This window comes from Grampus griseus (assembly GCF_964374135.1).
Source record: "Grampus griseus genome assembly, chromosome: X".
Taxonomy (NCBI): Eukaryota; Metazoa; Chordata; class Mammalia; order Artiodactyla; family Delphinidae; genus Grampus; species Grampus griseus.
In genome coordinates this window covers 92,136,607-92,152,198 of record NC_138999.1, presented here as the reverse complement: position 1 = coordinate 92,152,198, position 15,592 = coordinate 92,136,607, and the positions used below count along the sequence as shown (strand labels likewise).

The window sequence follows — 15,592 nt, the reverse complement described above, 5'->3', positions numbered from 1 at the left end:
ATTCTCTTCTTTGCTACCTTAATTTTGATCACGCTAGAAACCCTTTATCTGCCACATCCAATTTGTCTTCACATCCTAGAGTTTCTTCTTATAAAATGTTTTTTTATTTTTATTTATTTATTTATTTGGCTGCACCACGCAGCATGCAGGATCTTAGTTCCCCGACCAGGGATTGAACCTGTGCCCCCTGCAGTGGGAGCGCAGAGCCCTAACCACTGGACTGCCAGGGAATTCCTAAAATGACTTTTAGATTTTCTTTATCCTCTCCATTCCCACTACCACCCTAACTTTCTCCTTCTTCTAATCTATCTTCCATACAAATGTCAGATCACTACATTTATATAACATTTGGCCATAGCCCTTATTATAAAGTTAATAAACCCATAATGTATAGAATCTGGGAAGAATGGAAAGGTGTGAAGAAAACTAAATCTCCTGTATCTTACCTACCTAGAGATCACCACCATTAACAAGTTGATGTACTTTTTTTGTGTTTGTATTTCCTTCCTTTTTCCCCTTCTAAAATTTAGACCAAACTGTATATTAAAGTTTGATTTTTCACTTAACATTATATTATACATTTTCAATGCCATTAAATAAGTCTTCTAAAACAGTATTTTTAATGACTGTAAAAAATCTATTAAGTTGAATATACTATAAATTATTTAGCTATTCTATTATTGAACATTTAGGTTGATTTCAACTCTTCACTATTATATATAACAATGCAATGAATATCTCTGTATATAAATCTTCATCCAAGTGGTTTACTATTTTCTCAGTAAAGATACATAGAAATTAAATTATTTGGTCAATGAATATTATTATTTTTGTGGTATGTGTGTAAGAAGTACTAAATATTCTCTATTTGATGCTATACATAAACCACACTAAAATGCCTTTCATTAAGTAAAAGGCAATATTTTAGATAGATAGAGAATTTTAATTAAATTGGCATAGTTAAGCCCAAAAAGAGAAAGTGGACATTGCCAGTGTATCTTCAGCCCTTGCCTTAACAGGCGAACGAACACAACTTGAAACACAGGTGAATCCTACTGTTCTATGAGACAGTGAAAAGATCTTCTCAATATTTAAATATATTAATATAAACAGTTATATAAATCTAAATATAAAACCAATCTCCTATAGGGTTTGAGAAGGCATTCACTATATGCCTGAAAAGTTTAACATTTCTTATTCAAGTTTAATCATCTCTTTAGAAGGGGAAAAGAGTGATAGTACTTGTTGAACCGGAATCACTATCAAAATTCAAAAAGCTGACCATATTCTTTTTTTTTTAAATAATCAACATGCCATTTAGGTGCATATATATATATTTTTTAACAGCAATTTATTTATTTATTTTTAAAATTTTATTTATTTATTTATTTTTGGCTGTGTTGCGTCTTCGTTGCTGCGTGCAGGCTTCTTCTGGTTGTGGCGAGCGGAAGCTACTCTTCATTACGGTGCACGAGTTTCTCATTGCAGTGGCTTCTCTTGCTGCGGAGCACGGGCTCTAGGCGCACGGGCTCAGTAGTTGTGCCTTGCGGGCTCTAGAGAGCAGGCTCAGTAGTTGTGGCGCATGGGCTTAGTTGCTCCGTGGCATGTGGGATCTTCCCGGATCAGGGCTCGAACCCGTGTCCCCTGCCTTGGCAGGCAGATTCTTAACCACTGTGCCTCCAGGGAAGTCCAAGCTGATCATATTCTTTTAGCCACAAACCAATCTTATTTAAATCAGGACAGAAATATTACCTCAGCCATTCATGATCTGAATTGCAGTGTATGAGATCAATTTAAATATGGTACACATAAAAAATCATGAGACATTTGTTTCGTAATAAATATGGCAGTGGCCAACTGCTACTCATTAGTAGCTTTTTTGAGATAAGCTATCAAGTCTGCCCTTTCTCCCTTCTTCTTAAACCCAGTGAAGATCATTTTTGTTCCAGGGATGTACTTCTTGGGATTCCCCAAATACTCCATCAGCATCTCCTCTCCCCAGGTGATGCCTTTGTTCTTGTTGGCATCTGTGTAAGAGAATCTGAAAGTCTGACCTGTCTTTCACCCAAACAGACCATGGAGATTTGGCCCAGTCTTGTGCTTGCCTCCCTTTTCCACAGTATGGCACTGAGCACACTTCTGAACAAAAATCTTCTTGCCCTTCTCAACATCACCTATTTTTTAAATCGTTCTTTCTCCGTGCACAACTAAGAGGTTCCCCTGAATATTATTATTAAACGACTTGATATTACTGCCAAATTGTATTCCAGAAATTGACTGTACCAATTTGTTTTTCTGACCTATAGCATTTGAATGTTTACTTCACTGCTCCTTTGCCAATACTAAGAATTGTAATAATTAAAATTGCTTTTGCTGATTTGATAGTGAAAATGGTATCTCATGGTTTGAATTTGAGTTTCTTTGATATTGAACTTCCTTTTCTAAACTTTATTATCAATCTGTATTTTTTTCTGTGATTCATCTTTTCATGTCCATTGTTCTTTTTTTTTTTTTTTTTTGCGGTACGCGGGCCTCTCACTGTTGTGGCCTCTCCTGTTGCGGAGCACAGGCTCAGCGGCCATGGCTGACGGGCCCAGCCGCTCCGCGGCATGTGGGATCCCCCCAGACCGGGGCATGAACCCGCATCCCCTGCATCGGCAGGTGGACTCTCAACCACTGCGCCACCAGGGAAGCCCCCATTGTTCATTTTTATAATTCAACACTTTTCTTATAGGTTTTTATATTAAGTATGTCAATCCTTTGTCAGATCTGGTACAATATTTGACTTCAAGTTCAGTTTTTACTCCATCACTTTCCTGTTCAAGAAGCCATAATGGGAGGAGCATCAGTGAAAATGGCAGAGTAAGGCTTTCCAAAAATGCTTTCCTCTATAAAAGCAACAAGAACACTAGCAAAAATCATCAAAATCAATTTTTCAGAACTCTGAAAATGCACCAAAAGCTTACAGCAATTCAGGAAGCCTTTACTTAATGAAATGGTTGAATCTCAGTAAAAACAGTGAGCTCTGTGGCATTTTAAATCGTCCAAGTCCCATTCCTCCTCAGCTCTACAAAAGCCTGAAAAACCAACACTCAGCAATCATGGTGAAAAGCAGCACCTAGCAGGCATGGGAGGAAACAGAATGGGGCTGGAGCGCCTTCACAGTCTCATTCCCAGAGATCTGTCATTATTTGACCCGTCTGGTCATTCCCTGGAAAACCGCACTCATAAGGCTGTCTTTATTTGACCTGACACAGAGCTCACCCAAGGCAAACAGCCTTTCCTTGAAAAAATGTTCCTTGAAAAAATCAGAAGCAGTTGTTGAACATGCATCTGCCTGAGGCAGTGGATAACAACTGGGCCAAACAATAGGCTAATAAAGGGTTAAAATAAAAAGCTGGGGAATGGGATATCCAAAAGGGGCTTTGGAACACTCTAACTTATTCCTGGGAATCTAGAAGGCAAAGTGCATGATATGGCTTCATGCCTGCCCAGAGCTGTATGCATGCTCATGATAGAACACAAAAAGCCCTAAGCTCTTACCTCTGGCTAATCTTGAGGCTCTGCACAAACAGGAAGTGATAGAGAATAGAAAAAAAATAAGGAAAACTCAACAAAACCAAAAGTTGGTTCTTTGAAAAGATTAAAAAACCTGAAACACATGTAGGTAGTCTAACCAAAAAGATAAAAAACAGAAAGATACAGAGAGACAGAGAGAGAGAAAGAGAGAGAGACTCAAATTAAAATCAGGAAATAGAGAACATTACTACCAACCTTAACAAAAATAAAAAGGATTATAAGGGAATACAATGAACAACTATATGCTAACAAATTAGACAACCTAGATAAAATGGACAATTTCCTAGAAAAACCACCAAGACCAACTCAAGAAGAAACAGAAAAATCTGAACAGACTTATAAGTAAAGAGACTGAATTAATAATGAAAAAACTTCCTTCAAAGGAAACTCTAGAAACAGATGGCTTCACTGGCCAATTCTACCACAATTTAAAGAATTAACACCAATCCTTCATTAACTCTTCAAAAAATAGGCATGGAAGAAACACTACCTAGCTCATTCTTTGACACCCTGACACTAAAACCAGACAAAGACATCAAGAGAAAACTATTATCAATACATTTTATGAATATAAATGCAAAAATCCCAAACAAAATACTAGAAAACTGAACTAACATATAAAAAGGATTACACATCATGACCCAGTAAGATTTATCCCGGGGATACAAGAGTGGTAAAACATGAAAGTCCACAAGGGGAGGACCTTCAAGATGGCGGAGGAGTAAGACGTGGAGATCACCTTCCTCCTTACAAATACATCAAAAATACATCTACATGTGGAACAACTCCTACAGAACACCTACTAAATGCTGGCAGAAGACCTCAGACTTCCCAAAAGGCAAGAAACTCCCCACGAACCTGGGTAGGGCAAAAGAAAAAACAGAGACAAAAGAATAGGGATGGGGCTTGCCTGGTGGCGCAGTGGTTGAGAGTCCGCCTGCCAATGCAGGGGACACGGGTTCATGCCCCAGTCTGGGAAGATCCCACATGCCGCGGAGCGGATAGGCCCGTGAGCCATGGCTGCTAGGCCTGCACGTCCAGAGCCTGTGCTCCACAACGGGAGAGGCCACATCAGTGAGAGGCCCGCGTACAGCAAAAGCAAAAAAAAAAAAAAAAAAAAAAAAACCACTTAAAGCTGGTTCTTTGAGAAGATAAACAAAATTGATAAACCATTAGCCAGAGTCATCAAGAAAAAAGGGAAAACACTCAAATCAACAGAAATAGAAATGAAAAAGGAGAAGTAACAACTGACCCTGCAGAAATACAAAGGATCATGAGAGATTACTACAAGCAACTCTATGCCAATAAAGTGGACAACCTGGAAGAAATGGACAAATTCTTAGAAAAGCACAACCTTCCGAGACTGAACCAGGAAGAAATAGAAAATATAAACAGACCAATCACAAGCACTGAAATTGAAACTGTGATTAAAACTGTTCCAACAAACAAAAGCCCAGGACCAGATGGCTTCACAGGCGAATTCTATCAAACATTTACAGAAGAGCTAACACCTATCTTTCTCAAACTCTTCCAAAATACAGCAGAGGGAGGAACACTCCCAAACTCATTCTATGAGGCCACCATCACCCTGATACCAAAACCAGACAAAGATGTCAAGAAAAAGGAAAACTACAGGCCAATATCACTGATGAATACAGATGCAAAAATCCTCAACAAAATACTAGTAAACAGAATCCAACGGAACACTAAAAGGATCATACACCATGAGCAAGTGGGGTTTATCCCAGGAATGCAAGGATTCTTCAATATATGCAAATCAATCAATGTGATACATCATATTAACAAACTGAAGGATAAAAACCATATGATCATCTCAATAGATGCAGAAAAAGCTTTTGACAAAATTCAACACCCATTTATGATAAAAACCCTCCAGAAAGTAGGCATAGAGAGAACTTACCTCAACATAATAAAGGCCATATATGACAAACCCACAGCCAACATCATTCTCAATGGTGAAAAAGTGAAATCATTTCCACTAAGATCAGGAAAAAGACGAGGCTTCCCACTCTCACCACTGTTATTCAAAATAGTTTTGGAAGTTTTAGCCACAGAAATCAGAGAAGAAGAATAAAAGGAATCCAAATCAGAAAAGAAGTAAAACTGTCACTGTTTGCAGATGACGTGATACTATACATAGTGAATCCTAAAGATGCCACCAGAAAACTACTAGAGCTAATCAATGAATTTGGTAAAGTTGCGGGATACAAAATTAATGCACAGAAATCTCTCGCATTCCTCCTATACACTAACAACGAAAGACCAGAAAGAGAAATTAAGGAAACACTCCCATTCACCATTGCAACAAAAAGAAAAAAATACCTAGGAAGAAACCTACCTAAGGAGACAAAAGACCTATATGCAGAAAACTATAAGACACTGATGAAAGAAATTAAAGACGATACAAACAGATAGAGAGATATACCATGTTCCTGGATTGGAATAATCAATATGGTGAAAATGACTATACTACCCAAAGCAATCTACAGATTCAATGCAATCTCTATCAAACCACCAACGGCACTTTTCACAGAACTAGAAAAACAATTTCACAATTTGTATGGAAACACAAAAGACCCCAACTAGCCAAAGCAATCTTGAGAACGAAAAACAGAGCTGGAGGAATCAGGCTCCTTGACTTCAGACTATACTACAAAGCTACAGTAATCAAGACAGTATGGTACTGGCACAAAAATAGAAATATATATCAATGGAACAGGATAGAAAGCACAGAGATAAACCCACACACATATGGTCACCTTGTCTTTGATAAAGGAGACAAGAATGTACAATGGAGTAAAGACAGTCTCTTCAATAAGTGGTGCTGGGAAAACTGAACAGCTACATATAAAAGAATGAAATTAGAACATTCCCTAAAACCATACACACGAAGAAAAATAAACTCAAAATAGATTAAAGACCTAAATGTAAGGCCAGACACTATAAAACTTAGAGGAAAACATAGGCAGTACATTCTATGACATAAATCACAGCAAGATCCTTTTTGACGCACCTCCTAGAGAAATAGAAACAAAAATAAACAAATGGGACCTAATGAAACTTAAAAGCTTTTGCACAGCAAAGGAAACCATAAACAAGATGAAAAGACAACCCTCAGAATGGGAGAAAATATTTCCAAACGAAGCAACTGAGAAGGATTAATCTCCAAAATATACAAGCAGCTCATGCAGCTCAATATCAAAAAAACAAACAACCCAATCCAATAATGGGCAGAAGACCTAAATAGACATTTCTCATAAGAAGATATACAGATTGCCAACAAACAGATGAAAGGATGCTCAACATCACTAATCATTAGAGAAATGCAAATCAAAACTACAATGAGGTATCACCTCACACCAGTCAGAGTGGCCATCATCAAAAAAATCCACAAACAATAAATGCTAGGGAGGGTGTGGTAAAAAGGGAACCCTCTCACACTGTTGGTGGGAATGTAAATTGATACAGCCACTATGGAGAACAGTATGGAGGTTCCTTAAAAAACTAAAAATAGAACTACCAAACAACCCAGCTATCTCACTACTGGGCATATACCCTGAGAAAACCATAATTCACAAAGAGTCATGTACCACAATGTTCACTTCAGTACTATTTACAATAGCCAGGACATGGAAGCAACTTAAGTGTCCATCAACAGATGAATGGATAAAGAATATGTGGCACATATATACAAGGGAATATTACTCAGCCATAAAAAGAAACAAAATCGAGTTTTTTGTAGTGACGTGGATGGACCTAGAGTCTGTCATGCAGAGTGAAGCAAGGCAGAAAGATAAAAACAAATACTGTAGGCTAACACATATATATGGAACCTAAAGAAAAACAAAAAAAAAAACAGTTCTGATGAACCTAGGGGCAGGACAGGAATAAAGACACCGATTTAGAGAACAGACTTGAGGACACAGTGAGGGGGAAGGGTAAGCTGGGACAAAGTGAGAGAGTAGCATTACATATATACACTACCAAATGTAAAATAGATAGCTAGTGGGAAGCAGCTGCATAGCACAGGGAGATCAGCTCGGTGCTTTGTGACCACCTAGAGGGGTGGGATAGAGATGCAAGGGGGAGGGGATATGGGGATATACGTGTACATACAGCTGATTCACTTTGTTATACGGCAGAAACTAACACAACATTGTAAAGCAACTATACTCCAATAAAGATGTTAGAAAAAAAAACCAAGACACAAAAAGGACAAATATTATATGATTCCACTTAAATTAGGTACCTGTAATAGGCAAATTCATAGAGATAATAGGTAGAGTAGAGATTAACAGGGCCTGGGAGAAGAGGAATGGGGAGTTGCTTTATGGGTAGAGAATTTTTGCTTGAGATGATGAAAAAGTTCTGGAAATAGCCAGTGGTGATAGCTACACAATGTTGTAAATGTACTTAATGCCACTGCATTTTTACTTATAAAGTGATTAAAATATGTATATTTTATCACAATTTTTTTAATGTTAATAAGAGGCCTAAGAAAGAATATTTTTTTTGGACAAAGCAATTATTCTTGCAAGAAATTGTCCTAAGGAAAATACAAGGAGTTATGTAAAGATTTAGTCACAAGGATGTTTTGTTAAGAGTAGTTTTACAAAACAAAACGAGACAACATAAAACAAAAATAAAGAATACAATTTTCTTTTTTTGGCCACAACATGTGGCTTGTGGGATCTTAGTTCTCCAACCAGGGATTGAACCCGGGCCCTCAGCAGTGAAAGTGTGGAGTCCTGACCACTGGACAACCAGGGAATTCACAAGAATACAATTTTAATGTCCCCAAACAAGCCATTGATGAAATATACTATGATGTATAACAGAGTGCCATAGAGAAATTTAGGAAAGAACTATGTTCTTTTTAAGAACACTTAAGTACATGGAAAGACTAAGAGGAAATACTGAAAAATGTTAGTGGTGGTTATTTCTGGGTAGTGGGATTATAGATGATTTTTCTTTTCTTTTATGTAATTTTTATGTTCTAAATTTATTACAATAAATATGCACTTTTAATAAACTAAAAAAAAAAGTCAGCAAAAGTAATACACAATGTAAAAAATTAAAAAACGGAAACCTCAATTAAAGAATTGGGAGACCAGAAGGGGGCGCTCTTGTACCCTGCAACTACAGCAGAGACCAACAGGCAGAAAAAAGACTCTTCTTTCCTGGCAAGGCCAATGAAAAGCCATGGACTCTTAGTTTACTATAGCCCTTCCAACTTCCTTTTCTTCTCTATAAAAGTGTTCTCCTCCCCTTGCCATTGGGGGACTTGCCCATGGCTCGCCATGGTTGTAGACCCCAAATTGCAATTCTCTGCTCATCCTGAATAAATCCATCTTTGCTGAAGAAATATCTGGTGGTCTATTTGTTTCAGGTCAACAATGATATTACTAAAATAAAGGGAAAAAATCACATGATTATCTCGATAGACACAGAAAAATTACTTAACAAAATCCACCACCCTTTCATGATAAAAACACTCAACAAACTAGCAATATAAGGGAACTTCCTCAACATGATAAAAAGAATCTATAAAACGCCCACAGTTAACCTCATACTTAATGATGAAAGACTGATTGCTTCCCCTTAAGGTAAATAACAAGACAAGAATATGCATTCTCACCACTTCTCTTCAACACTGTACTGAAGGTTATAGCCAGGTCAATCAGGCAATAAAAAGAGGAAAAAAAGGCATCCAGGTTGGAATGGAAGAAGTAAAAAATATCACTATTCAGATTCCATGATCTTGTATATAGAAAATTCTAAATAAGGAATCCACAAAAAAAATCTACTAGAACTAATAAGCTTAGCAAGATTGCAGGATACAAGATCAATATATACAAAAATCAATTGTATTTCTATATACTGGCATTGAGCAATCCAAGAATAAAATCAAGAAAACAATTCCGTTTACTGTAATGTCAAAAAGAATAAAAAACTCAGAAATAAAATTAACAAAGGAAGTAAAGTCTTGCACATAGGGAACTATGAAACAACCTTGAATGAAATTTTAAAAGAATTAAATAAATGGAAAAGAAAAACATCCTGTGTTCATGTATTAGAAGATTTAATATTGTTAATATACAATATCCCCCAAGTTGATCTACAGATTCAATGCAATGACTAAGAAAATTCCAGCTGGATTTTTCTTCTTTATCCAGAAATTGACAACAGAGCCTAAAATTCATATGGAAATGCAAGAGACCTAAAAAGCCAAAACAATTTTGGAAAAAAAAAGCTAAAGGACTCACAGTTCCCAATTTCAAAACTTACTACACAGCTGTAGTAAAAAAGACAGGGTGATACTGGCATGAGAACAGAAACATAAGTCAATAGAATAGAATTGTGAGTCAAGAAATAAACCCTAGGGCTTCCCTGGTGGTGCAGTGGTTGAGAGTCTGCCTGCTAATGCAGGGGACACGGGTTCGAGCCCTGGTCTGGGAGGATCCCACATGCCACAGAGCAACTAGGCCCATGAGCCACAACTACTGAGCCTGCACGTCTGGAGCCTGTGCTCCGCAACAAGAGAGGCCACGACAGTGAGAGGCCCGCGCACCGCGATGAAGAGTGGCCGCAACTAGAGAAAGCCCTCGCACAGAAACGAAGACCAACACAGCAAAAATTAATTAATTAATTAATAAACTCCTACCCCCAACATCTTCTAAAAAAAAAGAAAAGAAAAAGAAATAAACCCTAACATTTATAGTCAAGTGATTTTCAGCAAGGGTGCCAAGACAATTCAATGAGTCAAAGACTGCTTTTTTTTCAACAAATGGCACTGGGACAACTGGCTATCCACAAGTAAAAGAATGAAGCTGAACCTTTTCCATACACCACACACAAAAACTAAGACAAAATGGTCAAGAAACCTAAATTTAAGCATTAAAACTATAAAACCCTTAGAAGAAAACATAGGACTAAATCTTCTTGACCTTGGATTAGGCACTGGCTTCTTAGATATGCCATCAAAAGCACACACAACAAACGAAAAACATACAAAGACAAATATTAAAACTTTTGTGCTTCAAAGAACACCATCAAGAAAGTGAAAAAACTGGGCTTCCCTGGTGGCGCAGTGGTTGACAGTCTGCCTGCCGATGCAGGGGACATGGGTTCGTGCCCCGGTCCGGGAAGATCCCACATGCCGCGGAGCGGCTAGGCCCGTGAGCCATGGCCACTGAGCCTGCGCGTCCAGAGCCTGTGCTCCGCAACGGGAGAGGCCACAGCAGTGAGAGGCCCGTGTACCACAAAAAAAAAAAGAAAGTAAAAAAACAATCCACAGAACAGGAGAAAAATTTTGCAAATACTATATCTGATAAAGGATTAGTATCCAAAATATATAAAGAACCATTACAACTCAACAGTAACAAGATAAATAATCCAATTTTTAAAATGGGCAAAGGATTTGAATAGACATTTCTCCTAAGAAGATATACAAATGGCCCATAATCATGTTAGGGAAATGCAAATCAAAACCACAACGAGATACCACTTCACATTCACTAGGATGGCTATAATCAAAAAGAGAGATAATAACAAGTGTCACCGAGGATGTGGAGAAATTGGAACCATCACACACATTGCTGGTGGGAATGTAAAATGGTACGGTCTCTTTTTAAAATAGTTTGGCATTGCCCCAAAATGTTAAAGTTACATAAAGTTACCACATAACTCAGCAATTCCACTTCTAGCTAAATACACAAAAGAATGAAAAAACACATCCACACAAAAAATTGTACACGAATATCCATGGCAACGTTATTCACAATAGCAAAAATGTGGAAACAACCCAAAATGCCTACCAACTGTTGAACAAAATGTTGTATATCCATACCATGGACTATTATTCAGCCATAGCAAGGAATGAAGTATTGTACTAATACATGCTACAACATGGGTGGACCTTGAAAACAATATGCTAAATGAAATCAGGCAGACACAAAAGACCACATATTGTATCACTCCATTTAGATAAAATATCCATAACAGGCAAATCCATAGAAACAGAAAAGTAGATTAGTGATTGCCTAGGGTTGGGAGTAGGGAGAAATGGGGAGTAACTACTAATGGATGTGGGGCTTCCTTCTGGGGTGATGAAAGTGTTATGGAGGTTAAGACTGTGATGATGGTTGCATGGCTTGGTGAATATACTAAAAAACACTAATGGGTGAAGTTTCTGGTGTGTGAATTCTATCTCTAGATAGATGAAAGGAAAAAGGAATGAAAAAAGGAAAGGAAGGAAGAAAAGAAGGAAGAAGATAGATCAGATAGATGGAAGGAAGGGAGGGAAGGATGGAAGAAGAAAAGATAAACAAAGCCAGTCAGCCAGCCATGAGTCAGTATGGCTCACCTGAGTTTTTGGTCAAAAGCAACAAAACCTGCTTATCATATTAAATTCAAACTTCTCCCAAGCTTGAAAGATTCACCATGATCTTGCCTCACACAAACTTATTTACTTCTTGATTCCAGCACGAACCTAGCCAGTCTGATCTCCATGACAGGCTTCTTTTCACCTGAATGGTATTGCTTATAGTGTTACCTAACTCTGAATAACTTTCCTCTGGCCCTCCATGTTTCTAATTTTGCTTTCATTTTTTAGAAGTCAAAAATCAAGTGTTGCCTACTTTGAAGCTGCCTTTAAACTACCACATATAGATAACATTATAGGCTGAGTGTAAGCTCTTTGAGAAAAGAAGCATTATGCTTCTTTATTACCTTTCAGAGATCCTAAAACATGCTAAATACTGGTCATTCAGATGATCCACTCACTTAAATTGCTTTTCAAAAATACCTCTCTATTGATAAGTTTCAATGGATAGGTAGGACTGATATGTAATCATTATGGGTACTCAACCCCATCATAAATGAATGTGTGGCTTAGAGTGCTAGCTATCCACCATAACCCAATCTCCCCTTCTTCCATAGTATCTGGATGTACATGTGCTCAACCACGCTACATTTTGCAGACTTCTTTATGAATAGGTGTGGCCATGAGACCAAGATCCTCCAATAAAATGTGGGTGAAGTGATGTATGCAACTTCCAGGCCTGGCCAATATAATTTCTCATAATTGTTTCTCCATGCTCTCTCCCCTCTTCCTGTGAGTAGTAATGGCAATGAAAGAGCACCTTGGAAGCCATGTTTTGAAGATGACAGAGCCTGTTGTCAGCCTAAATCCCTGAATAATCACATGGAGGAGAGCTACCTACTGACTTGAATATTTGCTCTCCTCTGTTTATTCCTTTAAGTAAACTTCTATTGTGTTTGAGATTATTTGTGTTAGCAGTTTGGCATACCCTTTAGTGTCCTAAAGGATTTTTTTCAGCGATTCCCCCACTGCCTACAAAGTAACATTCAAACTCCTGACCTATCCCAATCTACCTTTTTGATTTTTTCCCTCAATTACCTCACTTGATTCACTCTACAATTCTACTAAACAGAACATGGTCCTACATATATTCCACATTTACCTCTGTGTTTGGTTACACTGATCCCTTCACCTACAAATGGTATTTCATTCCATCTCCATACATCTAAAATTCACCAATTTCAAGACCTAAAAATGCCACTTCTTCCATGCAGCCTTCTCTGCTCCTCCAACTTATCCCTATTATAAATCCTGGTGAGACTTAATATTTCTCTAATAAATTGTCTCATTTGTTTTTCTTTTGCCAATGAATATGCTTTTTTGTTTGTTTTTGTTTTTAAATTTTTTATTTATTTTTGGCTGCATTGGGTCTTTGTTGCTGCACACGGGCTTTCTCTAGTTGCAGCAAGCGGAGGCTACTCTTGAGGTGCGCGGGCTTCTCACTGCAGTGGCTTCTCTTGTTGCGGAGTATGGGCTCTAGGTGCGTGGGCTTCAGTAGTTGTGGTGTGTGGGCTCAGCAGTTGCGGCGTGTGGGCTCTAGAGTGCAGGCTCAGTAGTTGTGGCACACAGGCTTAGCTGCTCCATGGCATGGGGGATCTTCCCAGACCAGGGATTGAACCAGTGTCCCCTGCACTAGCAGGTAGATTCACAACTACTACACCACCAGGGAAGTCCTTGAATATGTTTTAATACCTACCAGTCCATATATTTTTAAGGGCACGATTATTATCTGATTCAGCTTTATATAGTCTTGAGCACCTAGCACAGTATCTTTTACAGAGCAGGAATTCAGTAAATATTTGTTAAATTAAAAGAAAAATGAATTAATGGAATATCAATTCTAAGTATTCCCACTATCATTCTTGCATTAATAATATCCACTATCAATCTCAGCCCAATCTCTGTCCTTATTAGTAGAGTTGGATTTGATGTGATTTTATCATTTGGAACACGATAACAGTTGAGCTCATAATGAAATCATACCTGGCAGTATCCAATTTTGGGATTCCTGAATGCATAAGCAGTGAGTACCCGCCTCAGAGCAGATATGCCAGTGTCACTCTGAAAGGCTGGATGCTCAGGCAGGGAGCGACGCAAATCACGTTCAATTTCTTCAGTAGCCAAGTTGCAGGTCCCTAAAGACTGCTCAACCACTTCAGCATAATAGCCAGGATTAGCAGCCATGTCATTAACAGCACCTGTACAGATGATCACATTAACATACAAAAGAAGAGGAACATAACAAAGCTACTACTTGCCTATATACATGAAGAACTGGATTACTTTTAAATTAAGCTTTATGCTCAAGTGTTATCTGAGTACAAACAAATAAAAGGAAAAGCTTCCCACTAGAATCTATAACATCAGGACAGGAATCTTATCCAAAAGAATAACATTTTCATGAACTGTCTTTTCCCTTTAACTTCCTTCTGACACTAGAGATTCCCACCCTGTCTCTTGCAGTTAGCTATTGCCTAATAAACTAATCTGCTCAGACAATGGATGTATGGATATATAGGTAAGTACACATAACTACCGTACTCTCTGTGACTAGTCTGAACTCATGATAAGACTTAGTCCTAGCCATCTTTGTAATTATTTTTATTTAGCTTAGTACATAACTCCTAGAAGGGGCATAGATAATGTCTGTTAAATGAATAAAGTGAATAAATGTAATACCTGAAAAAAGCATCCAGAGCTCTCCTCTTAAGGTCTCTGGAATCCCTCTTACAACCAGATCTTGAGTCTTTTTGGTCCGAAACATGCTAACACCACGCCCACATTCTGTAAACAGGATGTTCCAGGACTGTTCCTTCATCTTTTCTTTCAACTATAACAAAAAAAATCAAAGCAACTAAACATGGTGAGAAATTAACTTAATTTGAAATTAAGTTTCAAATAACTCAATAACTCTCTTCACCATGAAACAATACCTATGGAAAACAAGAACACAGAAAGTCAAAATCAGTATTCACAGATGCGCTAAACCCTGCACCACTGTCATCACAAAAATCTTTAAAATCCATGTGAGAATAACAGGTTTAATTTACTATTTTAGTTCTTCTCATATTAAAATGGTAAAACCATGACACCTAGGAGGTAAAGCTTTGAACCATCATTCTCACCAATCACCCCAATTAGGATTGACTGTTAGAAATCTATGCAAATAAAGCCCAAGGTTCAACTTTCATCTTAATTCTTGATAACAGTCCTATTTTGTAATGGAACCAAACATGTCACACAGTAGTACCTGCTGGAAAACCTCTTCAAGACCAAAAAGAAGAGTTTTCAGTCTGATCTAAGATTTTTATTTTTGATCAACTGTTTCAATCTATAGATTTAAATATTTTGTTTTCCTACCATTTTGGAATTAAGGGTCTCCAAATTCTGAGGGTGAAATACTGTCATTAAGGCTTCAGTGTTCACAGTTTTGCTGCATTCTCTCTGACATATCAAAGATTGTACCTCAATATCATCAGATGGGTCTACAGACTCAAAACTAATAGGAACCTGAAAAAGAAAGAATATAATTGTCCCAAATGTGTGCCTAAAAGTTTCCGCAAAAAGAAAAAGTGCTAATGTTTTATCTGTCATTTACAAACCACAATT

The 15,592-nt window shown here is 37.7% G+C and overlaps 1 protein-coding gene and 1 pseudogene across 2 annotated transcripts in view; both read right to left on the bottom strand.

The window, feature by feature from the left end:
• The window catches only part of TBC1D8B (TBC1 domain family member 8B), a 78,763-nt gene that overhangs the window by 16,777 nt on the left and 46,394 nt on the right, over positions 1-15,592 (bottom strand). The window contains exons 8-10 of the mRNA XM_082681359.1: positions 15,344-15,493; positions 14,663-14,813; positions 13,967-14,181 (exon numbers count right to left, since the gene is read on the bottom strand). Coding sequence (XP_082537485.1) covers positions 13,967-14,181; positions 14,663-14,813; positions 15,344-15,493 — 516 coding nt within the window. The remainder of the gene's footprint in view (positions 1-13,966; positions 14,182-14,662; positions 14,814-15,343; positions 15,494-15,592) is intronic.
• Positions 1,861-3,103, bottom strand: LOC309839439 (cytochrome c-like; annotated as a pseudogene). The gene is made up of 2 exons: positions 3,091-3,103; positions 1,861-2,174 (listed from the first exon to the last, which is right to left on the bottom strand). The product of its transcript is annotated as a cytochrome c-like (transcript).